The sequence below is a fragment of the Chiloscyllium plagiosum genome, unplaced genomic scaffold, assembly GCF_037043375.1.
Source record: "Chiloscyllium plagiosum isolate Xiang-an unplaced genomic scaffold, Cpla_swu_hap1 HiC_scaffold_9, whole genome shotgun sequence".
Lineage (NCBI taxonomy): Eukaryota > Metazoa > Chordata > Chondrichthyes > Orectolobiformes > Hemiscylliidae > Chiloscyllium > Chiloscyllium plagiosum.
In genome coordinates, this window is record NW_028270147.1 from 42,154,688 (window position 1) to 42,176,325 (window position 21,638).

Here is a 21,638-nt window from a genome sequence, read left to right on the forward strand (position 1 = left end):
AGTGTTCTGAACTCAGTAACCTTGACAACAAGGCTGGCCTGGTGGCAGACATTACTCATATAAGTTATTGAAGTAATATGTTTGCAAGTATTTTTAAAATTATTTTTGAAAAGTACATGGTTTTAAGTTTTTTAAAAATTGGCTAGATCTCTCTTTCATAAATGCAATGAATTGATTGCTATTTCTCACAAGGTCCCTGCAAGCCTGCTTAAAAAGACTAAATAGTCTTGGATCTGCACTGTTGATTTCCAAGACCTAATGTAAATCTTTTCTGATGAGTTGATAATAATCTAACTGCTCTTGTATAATACACGGGACTGTTTTGCTTAGAATATTATTGTAATATATTACACTGACAGGTACGTTTTAAGTCTGATTCGAAAAAGTAGGAAAAAGTGAGTTTGTAAAAGGTGGATCATCCAGAAATCTCAACAGATTAATATACACAATTCTAGAGTTGGCCTCAAGTTTGAAAGAGAAATGTTGATTATCAGTGATGTTGCTACAACAAAACAATTACTACTTTGTGAATGTGTTGCAGGGTTCAACTCGATGGCATTGGAAGGAAAGGGGAGGCTGTCTTGACATCTACATTTTTAATAATACAAATTTATAAACCTTGCATCTCATTTCCATTCCATGTCTTTCCAAATAACCATTGTTCAATGTAGCCCTTCCAGAGTGTCAAGTCCTCTATAAACTGAATTTGGTGAATTTACTTCAGAGCATAACTTCACCACCAATGTGAATAAGTGTGTTGAAAGCTATAAAATTCCAACGTACAGCAAACATTTTACGAACTGGCACCTATGGGACCAGGCGTGTGTCGATTCATCAAATATCTCGGAAGATCAAGAGGTCCACATAATCAATGTAAAAACACAGACTAAGTAGTGCAGAGGTATACACATCACTACTATACTTCACTTAGATCATTTAAATAGTATTTGTAACTTTGCCTTAAATAAAACTTACTGGCAGAGGGGCTTTGCATTACGATCATACTATAAACTTCTGGTATTTGAGGTATATAATTTCTTGCTGGTTCAATCCAGTGTGCCAGTCTATAAGGCACAGGTTAAAATAAAGTTTGCTGTAACATGAATGGTCTTTATTGTGACAGACATATACAAGTTTCCAACATCATCTTACCCCACACTCCTGTTGGTGTGCTGACAGGTCTGCTCTGGCTAGGCTGTTTTTCTGCATCGGGATTCAGAGATGGCTGTTTGCACAAAGTTTACCCAAGATTAGTATCCAATTTATTGCTCTTACTGAAGGAATGCAAATATCTTAATAGGGACATTTGCTTAAAATTATTTAAAGTTACTGAGAAAAACTTACAAAATCTTCCTCTTCAAACTGTAGTTTTTCATCTTTTTCATCCTTTTTTTCATCCTTTACCTCAGCAGGTGGCTTGTCCTGGAATCCTGAATTCTTTCGGTTATGAAAGTTGCCATTCCAATGTCGATGGGAATTATTGCTACTACGCTGGTTGACTGAGTCATGGCCTCTATTTGTATTGTGCCAACTGGCATTTTCTTTGCAAACCTGGTTTCCAAAAAGGCTAACTTGAACACCCTTAGAAACACCTGAATCTACAGAATCGTGGCGAAGTAATGAAGGCTGATACCAACCATCTACAAATAAATCAAAATCACAAAATATTAGCCTTTTCATTAATGAAAACGGAAGATATTCCTTTCAAAGATGAACTCCTATTTCTGATTTTGCAGCCTTCATTTTTATTTAACATAAATAATACATTTATATAAAATTAATCCATTTAATCCCGTACAATGTGCATATCAATGTGCGTATATAAACGTTAACACTTACTGAACTTGCAAATGCATTTAACAATTGCATGGATATAACTGAATTATCACTCGAGAAATAAAGATATTCTGCTTCCCCTGTATCAAAACGTAGTAGGATATGTGTCGTGGGTGGGTGTGTGTCTGGAGGAGGGGTGCATGCTTGTAGGGGTTATGCGGGGTGTGTGGGGTGTGGGGGTGTGCGTGTTTGTGGTCGTGTAGGAGTACACAACAGGTGGAAGCAAAACCCAGAGGGAGAGAAACTCAGTTAGGCAGCCGAAGGGATGAGTTATGGTGAGTCAAGAAGAAAGAACATGAGGGATCATTAGGAGGTCAAAACAGGTTCGCTGTGGTGAAAGCAAGCAGTGTCATGACACAGCCTGTTGTATGGGGATGAGTAAAGTATGAAGGCGGTGTTAAATCCCTAAAATTCCCGAGAACTCGATAATGAGTCCTGAAGGTTGCAAGGCCCCAAGCAGAAAATGAGAAGCTCTTCTTTGAGCTTGCATTGAGCATCAATAGACCACTGCAGCAGACCTGAAACAAACATGCTGGTCAGAGAACACTGTGATATGTTGAAGTAGCAGGTAACCGAAAGCTCAGGGTTAGTTTTGTGGACAGTAGCCCAGCTGGAGTTTCATCTCCCCAGTGCAGAGGAGACCACAAGCAAAAAATAGAGCAGACTACATTGAAAAAAATGCAGGTGATTTGCTGCTTCATCTGAAAGATATCTCTGGATCCTTGAATAGTGAACTGGGAGAAAGTAAAAGGGCATGCGTTACACCTTCTGTAATTACGTGGGAAGGTACAGTGCGGTGTGAGGAGGTGTTGGGAGTGGAGAAGTGGAACAGGGTGTCCTGGAAAGAAAACCCAGTGGAATTCTGATAAAGGAAGAGAGAGGGGCCTGTATGTCTGGTGGTGGCATCCCACTGATGGTGGCAGAGTTGGCCAGAAATCACAGGATTATGATCTCTAAGGAACAGTGCTGGGTCCACTACTTTTTGTCACTTATACAAATGATTTGGATGTGAGCATAAGGGGTATAGTTGGTAAGTTTGCAGATGACACCAAAATTGGAGGTGTAATGGATAGCGAAGAAGGTTACCTCAGATTACAACAGGATCTTGATCAGATGGGCCAATGGGCTGAGAAGTAGCAGATGGAGTTTAATTCAGATAAATGCAAGGTGCTGCATTTTGGGAAAGCAAATTTTAGCAGGACTTATACACTTAATGGTAAGGTCCTGGGGAGTGATGCTGAACAAAGAGACCTTGGAGTGCAGGTTCATAGCTCCTTGAAGGTGGAGTCGCAGGTAGGTAGCATAGTAAAGAAGGCGTTTGGTATGCTTTCGTTTGTCAGTCAGAGTATTGAGTACAGGAGTTGAGGGGTCATATTGCAGCTGTACAGGATATTGGTTGGGCCACTGTTGGAATATTGCGTGCAATTCTGGTCTCCTTCCTATTGGAAAGATGTTGTGAAACTTGAAAGGGTTCAGAAAAGATGTACAAGGATGTTGCCAAGGTTGGAGGATTTGAGCTATAGGGAGAGGCTGAACAGACGGGGGCTGTTTTCCCTGGAGCGTCGGAGGCTGAGGGGTAACATAATAGAGGTTTACAAAATAATATGGGGCATGGATAGGATAAATAGTGAAGGCTTTTCCCTGGGTGGGGGAGTCCAGAACTAGAGGGCATAGGTTTAGGGCAAGAGGGGAAAGATATAAAAGAGACGTAAGGGGCAACTTTTTCACGCAGAGGGTGGTATGTGTATGGAATGAGCTGCCAGAGGAAGTGGTGGAGGTTGGTACAATTGCAACATTTAAAAGGTATTTGGATGGGTATATGAATAGGAAAGGTTCGGAAGGATACGGGCCGGATGCTGGCAGGTGGGACTAGATTGGGTTGGGATATCTGGTCAATGTGGACGGGTTGGACTGAAGGGTCTGTTTCCATGCTGTACATCTCTATGACTCTCTGACTCTAGACCAGAAACATTAATTCTGCTCTTCCTCCACAGATGTTTCCAGACCTGCTGAGTTTCCAGCATCTATAATTCTTTGTTTTATTTTCGCAATATTGAGTGGTTTGATCACTGGTGCCATTTGTTGGGATAAAAAATTTATTAAGTTCACAAATTTAAAAGTCAGTTCCAAGGATCGGTACCAAATTTCATTAAAATTGATTTTTCTATTACATATACAGTTAATGCTCGTCATAAACCTGATGTCATACATGTCAGTATTATACTTCAATTGAAAAGTAACAAGGTCAGATGAACAAAGCATAATTTTACAATTATTAGGTCATACACTGCTGGCAAATTACTATGCAGAGGTTGTCACAAACCCTTATTATTTCCACTATTAAGTATGTGACAATGCTGTGGCTTTAAGATGTGTGTTATGCACTGGTTTCTTTAGCAGAGAGATTGGGGTACTGGTTTGTAGCAGTCTATGCGAAGATAAAAGAACTTCTAAGGCAGTGGGGCTTTCTTTTTAAGAAGTTGGAACAATAGATGCAGCCTGACTGGGGTGGTAAAGATTTCACAGATCCAAGATCTTTCGGCAATTGTTGCTGGGGTCTCAACAGAGTTGGAAGGCAGTGAATCTCTCCTGGCTGCTACACTCTTTCTCTCTCTTTGGGGAAATCGCTACATGTTTTTTTTTCTTGTTGACTGGATTGCACATGAGAAGGTCTATTATTTTGAATTGCGTTTTTGCCAGGAGTATGTTAATAGGGCGTTATTATACTGGAATAGTTACTGTATCTATTTACTGTTAAATTTTCCAATAGAGTTGAGCTATTCCAAATTCCTCTTTCTTTTCTTGTATTTTAACTATAGTGTTCAAATAAACTGTGTTTTGATTAACGTTGAGTAGTTTGACCAATCAAATTGCAAGTGGTACATACCTTTAACCTTTAAAGAAAAAGTTAAGGTCCAGGCTACCTTATTACAAGCTCTATAACAAATAAATTATCATCTATGAATCAGGTAGCATGTCACTACAAATCACTTCATTTTTATTTGGTACAAATTGAAAGGAACGTACATCCGAATATGTTAGATAATGTAATATATTTGAATTCTAGTAGGTTTCTACTCATCCATTACTTGTTTCAAATTAAAAGAATTGGCTTACGCTACGTACATATGCTGGCAACTGTAAAATTGAGAAAAGAACAACCAAATAACTCAAAGCATTTTGTACTGTTGTCTGTGACTGATTTTTTTCCTTCTAAATTTTCATCTGGCAAGCTAGAAATGTCTAAGATTGTTAAATTGTACCTTTCCTACCTCCAGCAGCTCGCAGTAGACCATTACTAAAGAATCCATCTGAGGAATTGTGCCTTCTACGATTTACGCCAAAACGACCATCACCTCGAGCAAAATGATCACTGTGTTTCTCACTGGTAGAAGAGGACTGCATAAAACAAGTATTCAAAAAAATAGTAAAATGAACTGTGCTTTTTACAGTAGCATATTCACTAGTTCTGCTTCAGATAGCTATAAACCTGTGAGAAATCGAATTTATGAGTACTTTGCTGCTCTACTGAAGCTCTGACTTTTTAAGGCCACAAAGACGAACTGCTGGAGAAATTCTGAGTCGAACAAAATAGTTAATGTTCAGGCTTTTTGTCTGTTTTACTCTACACTCACAGAACAATAGCATTCCAACTTCAGTAACTGCTTTGCCAAGTTTCCCTACAGATTACAAATAACCAATTGTTTCTTACTTTTGTTGAAAGAAACATGAAATTTCTGAGTGCATTTGAAGTGTCATCAACAGAATAGAATGTTTAACAAATAGAACTTGCATGCTGGCATAGCAATTTTATTAAACATTAGAACTATGATCAACCATTATACCATAATTTGAAATATGCAACGCAGGCTTCCATGAATCAGCAATACAACGCATAATTCACAGTCTAACACAATAAATAATTTAATTTCATATTAACTGAGCAGCAAATTTACATGAAATATGAAGACTTTCAATTTTGTTTCACTGACAATCATTGATGTACAATATATTGGTTGGGTTAAGTACTTACTAAACCTTTTTGCTCTTAAGCACATTTAACATTTCTGATAGCTTGTTTTGATTTGAGGTTTCTTGGGATTGAGAAGCATCCAAGTTTAATTTCATCTGCTTTGCTACATGGTCTATAATATCACTTAAAACTCGAACTGTTTACTTAAAACTTTGAAGTCAAGTTAGCTCCTGACACAGACATGTGCACACACAACATGCTTGTGATGTCAATTCACAGGTTGTTATATATGGACATCACAATGCAGAATATATACTATCATGAGTGCCACATCGGCTTATCTCAAGGTCCACCGAGAATAAAGGCATTTCTTTCTGGAAAAACAAAGAAAAATTCTGGATGCAAGTTTGTTCACTGAGCTGGAAAGTTTGTTTTCAGACGTTTCGTCACCATACTAGGTAACATTCCTCAAAGTGTGGCATTCCAACCGGAACTCTTTCAACAAACTCATCCTGCCTCGGGCGACTGTCTGTGTGGCATTTGCACATTCTCCCAGAGTCTGCGTGGGTTTCCTCCAGGTACTTCGGTTTCCTCCAACAAGCCAAAGATGTGCAAGTCAGGTGAATTGGCCATGCTAAATTGCCCAGTGTTAGGTGTAGTAGTTGAGGTAAATGTAGGGAAATATATCTGGGTAAATGTAGGGAAACGAGTCTGGGTGGGCAATTGTCAGAGGGTCGGTGTGGACTTGTTGGGCCGAAGGGCCTGTTTCCACACTGTAGGGAATCTAACCTAAAAATATACACATCGATTTGGACTCCATCTACCATCCTCTGAGAAAAAGAGTGGAAATGAAATCACCAACACCGGAAATCATGCCACAAACCCAAGGAAACCTAAACACATAAACATGAAGCTGGACATTACACCTGCGCTTCACCGGAGCCACACTGATGATGTTACCTAGTATGTTGACGAAATATCTGGAAAGAAACCTTCCAGCTCAGCAGGCAAATTTACATCCGGTACCTCATCCTGAGCTACAAATCTGCTCAAAACTCATTAAGAAAGAAAAATTCCTCCATTTTGCCAGAGCGGCGAGGAGAGGTGAAGTGAGGGCTGCCGGGAAGGGTGTGTTTTCCTGCATTAAAAGGGACTTACCACAGGAGTCGGTCCTCCATTTGCTGAGAGGGAGGAGCAAAAGACTTCTGGGAAGTCATTATTTGTGTGGTTGCGTTACCCAAAACACTACTCGGGTAGTGTCTCCCGCCCATCCTCATCCTCTAACCAAAGAAAAAGGACCTGTGCGCCAGATTGGTAAGATAACGAGTTTACTTTTTATTCCTTATTTTTCATCAGTCTCTTTTGGAATTTAGAATAGTGGGAATGGAGGTGAGGGCAGTTGAATGTTCCTCCTGCAGAATGTGGGAGGTAAGGGTCACCACTGTCCCTGTATACTACATCTGCGGGAAGTGCACCCAACTCCAGCTCCTCGAAAATCATATTAGGGAACTGGAGCTGGAGCTGGAAGAACTTCGGATCATTCGGGTGGCAGAGGGGGTTATTGAAAGGAGTTACAGGGAGGTAGTCACCCCTAAGGTACAAGAAAAAGGCCAATGGGTTACAGTCAGGGGACGGAAAGGGAACCGGCAGGCAGTGCAGGGATCCGCTGTGGCCATTCCCCTCAACAATAAGTATACCATTTTGGATACTGTTGGGAAGGATGACTTACCAGAAAAAGCAGTGGGGCACAGGACTCTGGCACAGAGTCTATCCCTGCTGCTCAGAAGGGAAAGGGGAAGAGGAGCAGAGCAGTAGTCATTGGGGACTCCATATTTAGGGGGACAGACAGGAGGTTCTGTGGGAACGAGAGAGATTCACGGTTGGTGTGTTGTCTCCCAGGTGCCAGGATTCGTGATGTCTCTGATCGTGTTTTTGGGATCCTTAAGGGGGAGGGGGTGCAGCTCCAAGTCGTGGTCCACATCGGCACCAACAACATAGGTAGGAAGACAGATGGGGATTTAAGGCAGAAATTCAGGGAGCTAGGATGGAAGATTAGAGCTAGGACAAACAGAGTTGTTGTCTCTGGTTTGTTGCCCATGCCACATGCTAGTGAGGCAAGGAATAGGGAGAGAGAGGAGTTGAACACGTGGCAACAGGGATAGTGCAGGGGGGTGGGTTTTGGATTCTTGGATAATTGGGGCTCTTTCTGGGGGAGGTGGGACCTCTACAAGCAGGATGGTCTTTATCTGAACCAGAGGGGTACCAATATCTTGGGGGGAAAATTTGCTAAGGCTATTGGGGTAGGTTTAAACTAATCCAGCGGGGGGATGGGAACCAAAATTGTAGTTCGAGAATAGAAAAGGTTGAGAGTAGGGAGGTTCAAAATCAAGTTTCAGGGACGCAAGATGGCACCGGCAAGCAAGAAGTTGGTTTGAAGTGGGTCTACTTCAACGCCAGGAGTATCCGGAATAAGGTGGGTGAACTTGCAGCATGGGTTGGTACCTGGGACTTCGATGTTGTGGCCATTTCGGAGACATTGTTAGAGCAGGGACAGGAATGGTTGTTGCAGGTTCCAGGATTTAGATGTTTCAGTAAGAACAGAGAAGATGGTAAAAGAGGGGGAGGTGTGACATTGTTGGTCAAGGACAGTATTGCAGTTGCAGAAAGGATGTTTGGGGACTCGTCAACTGAGGTACTATAGGCTGAAGTTAGAAACAGGAAAGGAGAGGTCACCCTGTTGGGAGTTTTCTATAGGTCTCCGATTAGTTCCAGAGATGTAGAGGAAAGGATAGCAAAGATGATTCTCGATAGGAGTGAGATAGAAAGGGTAGTTGTCATGGGGGACTTCAACTTTCCAAATATTGACTGGGTACACTATAGAACGAATACTATAGATGGATCAGTTTTTGTCCAGTGTGTGCAGGAGGGCTTCCTGAAACAGGATGTAGACAGGCCAACAAGGGACAAAGCCACATTAGATTTGGTATTGGGTAATGAGCCCGGCCAGGTGTTAGATTTGGAAGTAGGTGAGCACTTTGGTGATAGTGATCACAATTCTGTTATGTTTACTTTAGTGATAGAAGGGGATAGGTGTATACTACTGGGCAAGAGTTACAGCTGGGGGAAAGGCAGTTATGATGCGATTAGGCAAGATTTAGGAAGCATAGGATGGAGAAGGAAACTGGAGGGGATAGGCACATTAGAAATGTGGAGCTTATTCAAGGAAAAGCTACTGTGTGTCCTAGATAAGAATCAGGCAGGGAGGAAGCTGCAGAGCGCGGGAGCCGTGGTTTACGAAGGAAGTGGAATCTCTGGTCAAGAAGAAGAAGGCTTATGTTAGGATGAGATATGAAGGCTCAGTTAGGGCGCTTGAGGGTTACAAGGTAGCCAGGAAAGACCTAAAGAGAGAGCTCAGAAGAGCCAGGAGGAGACATGGGAAGTTGTTGGCGGATAGGAACAGGGTAAACCCTAAGGCTTTCTATAGGTATTTAAGGAATAAAAGAATGACAAGAGTAAGATTAGGGCCAATCAAGGATAGTAGTGGGAAGTTGTGTGTGGAGTCAGAGGAAATAAGGGAAGCACTAAATGAATATTTTTCAACAGTATTCACTCTAGAAAACGTCAATGTTGTCGAGGAGAATACTGAGATACAGGCTACTAGACTAGGTGTGATTGAGGTTCACAAGGAAGAGGTAATAGAAATCCTGCAGAGTGTGAAAATAGATAAGTCCCCTGGGCCGGATGGGATTTATCCTGGGATCCTCTGGAAAACCAGGAAAGCGATTGCTCAGCCTTTGGCATTGATCTTTAAATTGTCATTGTCTACAGGAATAGTGCCAGAAGACTGGAGGATAGCAAATGTGGTTCCCCTGTTCAAGAAGGGGAGTAGAGACAATCCTGGTGTTGGAAAAGGTTATAAGAGGTAGGATTAATAATCATCCAGAAAAGAATAATTTGATTAGGAATAGTCAGCACGGTTTTGTAAATGATAGGTCGTGCCTCACAAATCTATTGAGTTCTTTGAGAAGGTGACCAAACAGGTAGATGGGAGTAAACCGGATGATGTGGTGTATATGGATTGCAGCAAGGCGTTCGATAAGGTTCCCCACAGTAGGCTATTGTACAAAATGCGGAGAAATGGGATTGTGGGAGATATAGCAGTTTGGATCAGTAATTGGCTTACTGAAAGAAGACAGAGGGTGGTGGCTGATGGGAAATGTTCATCCTGGAGTCCAGTTACCAGTGGTGTACCGCAAGGGTCGGTGTTGGGTCCACTGTTTGTCATTTTTATTAACGACCTGGACGAGGGCGTAGAAGGGTGGGTTAGTAAATTTGCAGACGACACTAAGGTCGGTGAAGTTGTGGATAGTGATGAAGGATGTTGTCGGTAAGAGAGACATAGATAAGCTGCAGAGCTGGGCTGAGAGGTGGCAAATGGAGTTTAATTCGGACAAGTGTGAGGTGATTCACTTTGGTCGGAGTAACCGGAATGCAAAGTCCTGGGCTAATGGTAAGATTCTTGGTAGATGAGCAGAGAGATCTCGGTGTCCAGGTACACAGATCCTTGAAAGTTCTCACCAGGTTTTCAGGATTGTTAAGAAGGCATACAGTGTTTTAGCTTTTATTAATAGAGGGATCGAGTTCCGGAACGATGAGATTATGCTACAGCTGTGCAAAACTCTGATGTGGTCACACTTGGAGTATTGTGTACAATTCTGGTCACCACATTATAAGAAGGATGTGGAAGCTTTGGAAAGGGTGCAGAGGAGATTTACTAGGATGTTGCCTGGTATGGAGGGAAGGTCTTACAAGGAAAGGCTGAGGGACTGGAGGCTGCTTTCATTAGAGAGAAGAAGGTTGAGAGGTGATTTAATAGAGACATATAAGATAATCAGAGGGTTAGATAGGGTGGACAGGGAGAGCCTTTTTCCAAGAATGGTGACGGCGAGTGGGCATAGCTTTAAGTTGAGGGGCGATAGATATAGGACAGATGTCAGAGGTAGTTTCTTTACTCAGAGAGTAGTAAGAGTATGGAATGCTTTGCCTGCAACAGTAGTAGATTCGCCAACTTTAAGTACATTTAAGTTGTCATTGGACAAGCATATGGATGTACATGGAATAGTGTAGGTTAGATGGGCTTCAGATTGGTATGACAGGTCGGCGCAACATGGAGGGCCGAAGAGCCTGTACTGCGCTGTAATGTTCTATGTTCTAAACATTGGCAGGAAGCTTTTCTTAAAAACTGATCTACGCAGAAGAGTTTGAGAATTTTCAGAAAAAATCAACTGAAAACGACAATGTCCATTTTGATATTTATTATAGAATGAAAAGTAAATTTTAAAAAAGCTAAAAATATTGAATTACAGCAAAAGTCAGGAAAATAAAGCTGGTCATGCACAATCAATACAATGTCAGCAAATTCACAGTGGAAAGGAAAAGAATTCTAAGATAACGATCCAGCAATAATGAATGATCAGTGATATTGTTCCCAAGTTTAGATAATGAATGGTTTGGAGGGGAACTTGCAGGTGGGGTGTCCCTATCTCTCTGCTACTCTTGTCTTCAAGATGGTAATGGTTGTGAGTTTGAAAGGTGCTGTACAAGGAGCTTTAGTATACTTCTGTACATCCAATAGATGGTTCTATTTAGCTTCAGTAATGCAGGAAGTAGCAATCAAGCAGGCTGCTTAGCCCTGGATGATGTCAAGCTATGTGAGTTCAGGCAGAGCTGCACTTATCCAGGCAAGTGGGAATTATTCCATCACAATCCGGATTTGTTCCTTGTCAATACTGGAAAAGCTGTGGGGAGTCAGGTGGTAAGTCTTTGCTGCAAAATTCCCAGCCTCTGATGTGCTCTTGTAGCCACAGTATTTAAATAGGTGGTTTCACTGGTAACTCCCAGGATGGTGGCAATGGGGGAACGATGGTGGGATTCTCTTGTTAGATACAGTAATTGTCTGGAATCTGCATTGTGCAAATGTTACTTAGCACTTATCAACCAAACCTTAATATTGCTCAGGTCTTGCTGCATTTGGATATGGACTAGTTCAATATTTCAGTTGTAAATGATGCCGAACATTGCACAAATCATTGGTGAATATTCCCATTTTTAACCTTATGATGGGGGGGGAGGATGGTCACTGATAAAGAAGCTGCAGATGGGTGGACCAAGAACATCACCCTGAAGTGCTCCTGCACAGATGTTTTCAGCAAAGATGACTGATATTCATAATCACAACCATCTTCCTTTGTGCTAGGCATGACTTTAACTAGTGGAGAGTTTCTCCCAATTCCCATTTACTCCAGTTTTGCTATGGTTTCTTGATGCGACATATAGTCAATTGCTGCCTTGATGTCAAATATAATAATCCTCACTTTAGCTCTTTTGTTCAGGTTTGTACCAAGGTTGTAATGAGGTCAGGAGCTGGGTCTGATAGAAGTCGAACTGAGTGTCAGTGAGCAGATTATTACTGAGTAAGTGCAGTTTGATAGTATTGCGACGACATCTCCTAACATTTTGTTGATGATTGAAAGTAAATTGATTGGACAGTAATTGATCAGATTGGATTTGTTCTGTTTTTTGTGGACAGGACATATCTGCAAAGTTTACCACATTACTGGTTAGATCGCAGGGCAGTAACTGCACTGGAACAACTCGGTCAGGGGTGTGGCTGGTTCTAGAACAGAAACCTTCAGTACTATTAAAAAAAAAGATTTCAAGGCCAATAGCCTTTTTACTATCTAATGCCTTCAGCCTTTTTTGATACCCGGTGATGTGAATCTAATTGGCCAGACATGGGCACCTGTGATGCTGAGGACCTCAAGTATACAGAGTCATAGAGATGGAAACAGACCCTGAGGTGATGAGGTTCTGTATGGTCTGGGAGATGATGGTATGGCGATGGGGGGGGGTCATGGTCGAGGGGGCGGTAGAAGGAGGTGTCCTCGAGTTGGCGTTTGACTTCAGCGGTGTAGAGGTCAGTGCGCCAGACTACCACTGCGCCCTCTTTATCCGCTGGCTTGATGGTGAGGTTGGGATTGGAGCAGAGGGATTGGAGGGCTGCGCATTGTGAGGGTGAGAGGTTGGAGGGGCTGTATTCTCTCCCTGATGATTCTTTTGATGTATTTGTAGAATTGCTTTGCAATTCTCCAAAACCCTATTTGCCAAAGCTCTCATGCCCTCTTTTTGCCTTCCAGATTTCTCTCTTAAGTATACTCCTACTGCCCTTATACTTATCAAGGATTCACTCAATCCAAGCTGTGATATTGTCAAATCATCATCTCAGGGTCAAACACAGCAGCAAGGTTGTGAATGGTCTTCAGATAGTTGTTAGGAATAGAAAGTCAGGGAACACAGATTTTCATAATGTACTTTTTAAAATTCATTTGTGGGTTGTGGGTGTCACTAGCTGGCCATCATTTATTGCCTGTAGTTGTCCTTGAGAAGGTGGTGGTGAGCTGCCTTCTCAAACTGCTGTCGTCCACCTGCCTTGAGTTGATCCACAATGTTGTTAGGGACAGACTTCCAGGATTGTGATCCAGCAAGAGTGAAGGAACGGCGATATATTTCCAAGTCAAGATAGTGAGTGGTTTGGAGGGGAACTTGCAGGTGGTTGTGTTCCCACATACTTGCTGCCCTGGTCCTTCTAGATGGAAGTGGTCCTGTGTTTGGAAGGTGCTGTCTAAGGATGTTTTGTGAATTTCTGCAATGCATCTTGTAGATGATACACATTGCTGCTGAGCATCAGTGGTGCAGGGAGTGGATGTTTGTGAATATGGTGTCAATCAATGTGACTGCATTGTCCTACTTGGTTTCAACCTGAAGTGTTGTTGGAGTTGCACCTTGATAATTGGAGATTGATATTTCATCTCACATCTGACTTGTGCCTTGTAGCTGATGGACAGGTTTTGCAAAGTCAGGTGGTGAGTTACTCATCACAGTATTCCTTGCCTCTGACCTACTTATGTAGTCACTGTTTATGTAGCGAGTCCAGTTGAGTGTCTGGTCAATGGTAACCCCAAGAATGTGAATTGAGTGATGGTAACACCATGGAATGTAAAGGAGCAGTGGTTACATTTTCTTATTGGTGATGGTCATCACCTGTGCATTTGTATGGCATTACTTGCCACTTGTGTGCCCAAGCCTGGATATTGTCCAGATCTTGTTGCATTTGAACATGGATTGCTTCAGTATCTGAGGAATCACAAATGGTGTTAAACACTATGCGAACATGAGTAAATATTCCCAATGCTGACCTTATCTTGGAGGGAAGGTCATTGACAAAGTAGCTGAATATGCTTGGGCCTACAACACTATCCTGAGGAACTCTTGCAGAGATATCCTGGAGCTAAGATGACTAACATCCAACGACCACAACCATCTTCTTGTATGCCAGGTACTCTAAGCAGCAGAGAACTTGTCCCCTGATACCCACTGATTCCAGTTTTGATTGGACTCTTTGGTGCCACATTCAGTCAAACTTAACCTTGATGTCAAGGACTATCACTCTCACCTCACCTCTGGAATTCAGCTGTCAGTGTTTGAACTAAGGCTGTAATGAGTCACTGAACAGGTTATTGTTGAGCAGATGCTGCTTGATAGCACAGTTGATGACACATTCCATCGCTTTACTGATGAATTAAATGCTCTTTCCCATCATAAAATGGTCCAGAGCGCTTCAAAAACGGACAGTGACCTTCATAAGACGATGAGCAAGCAAATGATTTAGTAAAAGAGTTAAGCTTTAACAACCTCTTAAAGGAAGAAACAGTGCAAGAGATGCAGAAAAGTTAAGGAAGGGAGGGAACTCTTGAGCTTAGGGCCTAGGTAGCTAAAGGCATGGCTACAAAACGTGGACAGACTAAAACTGAAGATGTTTGAGTTACTGGAATGGGATGAGCATTTATAACTCAAAGGGTTTCCAAGCTGGAGGCCAACAGGCTTTATGAAGCAAGAACAAAAGTTTTAAAAGGGCATATTGCTTGACCACTTAAAACAACATAAAATCTAAAGGGTTAAATATTGTACTATACCTTGTTTGAAGATTGAGATGTTGGAAAATTAAGCCAAGCAGGAACAAAGTCATGCTGCGCCATTTAGGTCCAATGACTTTTGTCAACGAAGTGAGGCATCAAACCTCATGGCAAGGATCCTGCAAAAGAAAAAGGTGTAAAGAAGGGATGAAGCAAGTATCTCAACAAATACACAAGTGTAACTGCTGAGAATGGGCTTACTCTTTTCATGATTCAAGTGATTTGTCATATCAATTTCTTCAGTGAGTAATTTACTACTTTAAAGTTATGAAATAAAATAACAATCTGGGCAAAATAAGCATTCACTCACAGGAGCTAATCTCAACAGAGACTGCTGAAGTTCGAAGAAAGAAATGACGTGGAGGAGTCGGCATTGGACTGGGGTGGACAAAGTTAAAAATCACACAACACCAGGTTCAACACATTTATTTTGGAAGCACTAGCTTTCGGAGCACTGTTCCTTCATCAAGTGGTTGTGGAGTCTTATACTCCACAACTACTGATGAAGGAGCAGTGCTCCGAAAGCTAGTACTTCTAAATAAACCTGTTGGACGATCATCTGGTGTTGTATGATTATTAACTTTGAAGAGAAAAAAAATCACGAAAAAAAATCAAAATCTTGCAGTTAAGTGCAACAACTGATTATGGAACAATAAGTGGGCCAATCCCTTGATAAATTAACGGGCTAGGCTACGTGATTACTCAGTCTTTTTTTTTGAGAAGATGGGAAGTGAATTTGTTGGCATTTACTGGACTGTAACTGGCGGAGTTCAAAAACCCCCTGTTTATTTTGTTAATACTTCCAAAACAAAAGCTTTTTGTACGAGTGAAACTGAACACAGATAGAACATAGAAGAATACAGCGCAGTACAGGCCCTTTGGCCCTCGATGTTGCGCCGATCCAAGCCCACCTAACCTATACTAACCCACTATCCTCCATATACCTATCCAATGCCCGCTTAAATGCCCATAAAGAGGGAGAGTCCACCACTGCTGCTGGCAGGGCATTCCATGAACTTACGACTCGCTGAGTGAAGAACCTACCCCTAACTTCAGTCCTATATCTACCCCCCCTTAATTTAAAGCTATGCCCCCTTGTAATACCCGACTCCATACGCGGGAAAAGGTTCACACTGTCAACCCTATCTAACCCCCTAATCATCTTGTACACCTCAATCAAGTCACCCCTAAACCTTCTTTTCTCTAATGAAAACAGCCCCAAGTGTCTCAGTCTATCCTCATACGATCTTCCTTCCATACCAGGCAACATCCTGGTAAACCTCCTCTGCACCCGTTCCAGTGCCTCCACATCCTTCCTATAGTATGGCGACCAAAACTGCACACAATATTCCAGATGCGGCCGCACCAGAGTTTTATACAACTGCATCATGACCTCAGGACTCCGGAACTCAATTCCTCTACCAATAAAAGCCAGTACGCCATATGCCTTCCTCACCGCACTATTTACCTGGGTGGCAACTTTCAGAGATCTGTGTACATGGACACCAAGATCCCTCTGCTCATCCACACTACCAAGTATCCGACCATTAGCCCAGTACCCCATCTTTTTGTTATTCTTCCCAAAGTGAATCACCTCACATTTAGCTACATTGAATTCCATTTGCCACCTTTCTGCCCAGCTCTGCAGCTTCTCTATATCCTGCTGTAACCTGCCACATCCTTCCTCACTGTCAACAACTCCTCCGACTTTCGTATCATCCGCAAACTTGCTCACCCAACCTTCTAACCCCTCTTCCAGTGGAATGTGGATACTGTGGAATGTACAAGAATGAATATTGAGGAAGGGTTATAAGACAGAAAGTCAAACAGATCAGATATCAATCTTTAAAATGAAACATTTTAAATTCCATGAGAGGTTTAGTTTTCTTTTGGGTGCCACTGGAAACCAAGAGTGAATGCTCCATACATAACTCAATGTCCCACACATAGAAATATAATGATTGTGACATTAGTACATGTGTATTAAAAATCTGTTTACTGTACACTGGACAGAATATTAGGACTATTATGAAATATAGTATAGGTTAGCGCAGTCATTTCTTAAAGAAATAAAAAGGAGCCAACTGACTGATCTCAGTGAACCTCCCTCTAATCGCTGTCAATCCCACAACGCTCTAATTTTGCTTTTTAAATGGTTCTGTGAAGCGACGTGGAAATATCCAATAGCACGAAAAGCACTTTATTGGTGTTGATTAACTAAATAGCAAGCTTTCATGGTATGGCAAATTATTCCAAGGTGATCCTCATACTGTGAAACATTTTACACTTGACAATAACTGAACATAGCTACGACTAACGAGCAGTACTTTATGACCAAACTCTCTCACTGAGTTAAATTAAGATCAATTTAAGAACAATTTTCAAAATCACATTTGGTACAGACATCAGTGCCTTGGTATTTTCATGCTTATTTATAACAAGGGAAGAAACACTCATTTGATGCAGAGATTTCACTATTTCTAGTATCTTACATTCAAGATCAGAAATTTACACAAAATTATGATTTAACAGAAAACAAGTGCACTGTTTGAAAACTGCCAAGTAAATTCAGTTTTCAAAAGTTTGAACCACATGGTCATGAAGAAACAACTTACCTCCAAGCAGAACTTGTGGGCCCTCAGCTTTGATGTGTCCAGTACAGGAGCTCCCTGATCTCTTCAAGGCAGATTTGAACACTGTAGAAAGGGCTTGCAGGGTGATCTGGTCAGTGAAGCACCAGAAGCAGCACTCCGTGCTTGCCTACACCTCAAACCCCCTCAGCTGTTCATTTTATTGTCAGTCTTTCCCAAGTATACAGAATAATCTTAAAATTTAAAAGTTAATTGTTTTTAACTGAGAAGAACTACGCTCACTTCATTAATGTTCTCTGTGTCACACAGAGGAGGGAAAAAAATTATATATTACATAAAATAACAAAATGACTAAGTCTCTAGTCAACAATGATTTGATTACAACATACCCAAAAATAAAGGAGTACCCAGATTATATTTTGTGAATTTACTAGATTTTCACCTTCACAAATTTAGTCTTAACATTCTTTTGCTTCTTCCCATATCCATCATTTTATAGCTGTGTCTAGGATACACTGTGTGTACTTTTAAAAGTCCTTACAGTGATTTTAAAGGTATCTGAATAGCTGCCACCCAGCATAAGTGTGTCTAACATCTACCTTAACATATCCAAATATTCAGCCAACCAAAACAATAAAAAAAATTAAAATGCTTCTATCTCCTTACAAGAATTTTTCAAAAACATAGGCCAATCTTTACAACACTTTCAAATTTACTTTTGATTTTTATATTTCAGAGCTGACCATATTAAAACTGACAAATTATGTAAATGATTCTATTTCTTTTCTTCATCTGCAGCAAAACAAAATGCTTTTTCTGGTACATTCAATGCAACCCTCTCATTTCCAGTAGTACCTGCAATAAAGCAAAACAATAAAAATTATTTAGCTGGAGAATTCTTTAAAGAACTGTATGTTCTTGAGCAGCATGGTTTTGTTAATACTCTATCTAAAAGAGATAAACAAAGAAAAACAAATATTACATAATATTATTTCATGGTAACATGAGGAAACTCAGTTGTCTATGGCCCCAGGGTAAAGCTTCAGAGGAGCTCTAAGAAAGTTTGACTCCCAGGTGTAGAGTATGCAGGTTTACTAGCATGTGAACATAGAGTCATAGAGATGTACAGCATGGAAATAGACCCTTCGGTCCAACCCATCCGTGCCAACCAGATATTCCAACCCAATCTAGTCCCACCTGCCAGCACCTGGCCCATATCCCTCCAAACCCTTCCTATTCATATACCCATTCAAATGCCTTTTAAATGTTGCAATTGTACCAGCCTCCACCACTTCCTCTGGCAGGTCATTCCATACACATACACCCTCTGCGTGAAAATGTTGCCCCTGAAGTCCCTTTTATATCTTTCCCCTCACACCCTAAACCTATGCCCTCTAGTTCTGGACTCCCCGACCCCAGGGAAAAGACTTTGTCTATTTATCCTATCCATGCCCCTCATAATTTTATAAACCTCTATAAGGTCACCCCGCAGTCTCCGATACTCCAGGGAAAACAGCCCCAGCCTGTTCAGCCTCTCCCTATAGCTCAAATCGTCCAACCCTGATAACACCCTTGAAAGGGTTCAGAAAATATTTACAAGTTTCACAACATCTTTCAGATAGGAAGGAGACCAGAATTGCACGCAATATTCCAACAGTGGCCTAACCAATGTCCTGTACAGCTGCAATATGACCTTCCAATTCCTGTACTCAGTACTCTGACCCATAAAAGAAAACATACCAAACGCCTTCTTCACTATCCTATCTATCTGAGACCCCACTTTCAAGGAGCTATGAACCTGCACTCCAAGGTCTCTTTGTTCAGCAACACTCCCTAGGACCTTACCATTAAGTGTATAAGTCCTGCTAAGATTTGCTTTCCCAAAATGCAGCATCTCGCATTTTTCTGAATTAAACTCCATCTGTCACTTCTCAGCCCATTGGCCCATCTGGTCCAGATCCTGTTGTAATCTGAGGTAACCCTCTTCGCAGTCCACTTCACCTCCAATTTAGGTGTCATCTGCAAACTTACTAACTGTACCTCTGATGCTCACATCCAAATCATTTATGTAAATGACAAAAAGTAGAGGGCCCAGCACCGACCCTTGTGGCACTCCACTGGTCACAAGTCTCCAGTCTGAAAAACAACCCTCCACCACCACCCTCGGTCTTCTACCTTTGAGCCAGTTCTATAGCCAAATGGCTAGTTCTCCCTGTATTCCATGAGATCTAACCTTGCTAATCAGTCTCCCATGTGGAACCTTGTCGAATGCCTTCCTGAAGTCCATATAGATCACATCTACTGCTCTGCCCTCATCAATCTTCTTTGTTACTTCTTCAAAAAACTCAATCAAGTGTGTGAGACATGATTTCCCACGCAAAAAGCCATGTTGACTATCCCGAATCAGTCCTTGGCCTTTCCAAATACATGTACATCCTGTCCCTCAGGATTCCCTCCAACAACTTGCCCACCAGCAACTTCAGGCTCTCTGGTCTATAGGTTCCTGGCTTGTCTTTACTGCACTTCTTAAACAGTGGGGGCACCACGTTTGCCAATCTCCAGTCTTTCGGCACCTCACCTGTGACTATCGAAGATACAAATATCTCAGCAAAAGGCCCAGCAATCACTTCTCTAGCTTCCCACAGAGTTCTCGGGTACACCTGATCAGGTCCTGGAGATTTATCCACTTTTAACCGTTTCAAGACACCCAGCACTTCCTCCTCTGTAATCTGGACATTTTGCAAGATGTCACCATCTATTTCCCTACAGTCTGTATCTTCCACATCCTTTTCCACAGTAAATGCTGATGCAAAATATTCATTTAGTATCTCCTCCATTTTCTGAGGCTCCACACAAAGGCTGCCTTGCTGATCTTTGAGGGGCCCTATACTCTCCCTAGTTATCCTTTTGTTCGTAATATATATGTAAATACCCTTTGGATTCACATGAATTCTATTTGCCAAAGCTATCTCATGTCCCATTTTGCCCTCCTGATTTCCGTCTTAAGTATACTCCTACTTTCTTTATACTCTTCTAAGGATTCACACGATCTATCCTGTCTCAACCTGACATATGCTTCCTTCTTTTCCTAAAGCAAACCCTCAATTTCTTTAGTCATCCAGCATTCCTTATACCTACCAGCCTTCCCTTTCTCAGTTCCACCCAAATAACTTCCCTGAATATATTTCCGGGAATATCTTCCCTGTAATGCTATCTCTTATCAAAAATGCCACTCCTCCCTCCTCTCTTGCCTCCATCTCTATCCATCCTGTAGCATTTGTATCCTGGAACATTAAGCTGCCAGTCCTGCCCATCCCTGAGCCATGTTTCCGTAATTGCTATGGTATACCAGTCCCATGTTCCTAACCATGCCCTGAGTTCATCTGCCTTCCCCGTTAGGCCCCTTGCATTGAAATAAATGCAGTTTCATTTTTTAGTCCTACCTTGTCCCTGACTGTTTGACTCTCTTCTGTTCTCAGCTGTACCCGCCTCAGATCGATCTCTTTCCTCACTATCTCCCTGGGTGACACCCCTCCCCCCCACCTTACTAGTTTAAATCCTCCCAAGCAGTTCTGGCAAATTTCCCTGCCAGTATATTATCCCCTTCCAATTTAAGTGTAATCTGTCCTTCTTGCACAGGTCACTTCTACCCCAAAGAGATTCCAATTATCCAAAAAATATGAATTCTTCTACCACACACCAGCTCCTCAGCCATGCATTCATCTGCTCGATCCTCCTATTCCTGCCCTCACTTGCTCGTAGCACTGGGAGTAATCCAGATATTACTACCCTGGAGGACCTCCTTTTTAAATTTCTGCCTAACTCTCTGTAATTTCCCTTCAGAATCTCAACCTTTTCCCTTCCTTTGTCATTGGTTCCAATGTGGACAATGACCTCTTGCTGGCCCCTCTCCCCCGTGAAAACATTCTGCACCCTCTCTGAGACATCCTTGATCCTGGCACCAGGGAAACAACACACCATTCTGCTTTTGTCTGCTGGCCACAGAAACGTCTGTCTGTACCTCTGACTACAGAATCCCCTAACACAATTGATCTCTTGGAAGCTGACGTACCCCTCATTGCATTACAGCCAGTCTCAATCCCAGAAACTTGGCTGTTCGTACTATGCTCCCCTGAGAATCCATCACCCTCTACATTTTCCAAAACAGCATACCTGTTTGAAATGGGTATATTCACAAAAGACTCC

At 41.8% G+C, this 21,638-nt stretch overlaps 1 protein-coding gene across 2 annotated transcripts in view; it reads right to left on the reverse strand.

Moving 5' to 3' along the window:
• Positions 1-21,638, reverse strand: part of gpbp1l1 (GC-rich promoter binding protein 1-like 1) — a 95,794-nt gene that overhangs the window by 42,053 nt on the left and 32,103 nt on the right. Inside the window, exons 2-6 of one of the 2 annotated variants that reach the window (XM_043699127.2) lie at positions 17,457-18,287; positions 14,842-14,960; positions 5,100-5,235; positions 1,345-1,640; positions 1,153-1,225 (exon numbers count right to left, since the gene is read on the reverse strand). In XM_043699127.2, the coding sequence (XP_043555062.1) occupies positions 1,153-1,225; positions 1,345-1,640; positions 5,100-5,235; positions 14,842-14,904 (568 nt within the window). In that variant the 5' untranslated portion in view covers positions 14,905-14,960; positions 17,457-18,287. The remainder of the gene's footprint in view (positions 1-1,152; positions 1,226-1,344; positions 1,641-5,099; positions 5,236-14,841; positions 14,961-17,456; positions 18,288-21,638) is intronic. The other variant, XM_043699128.2, reaches the window with a different exon arrangement.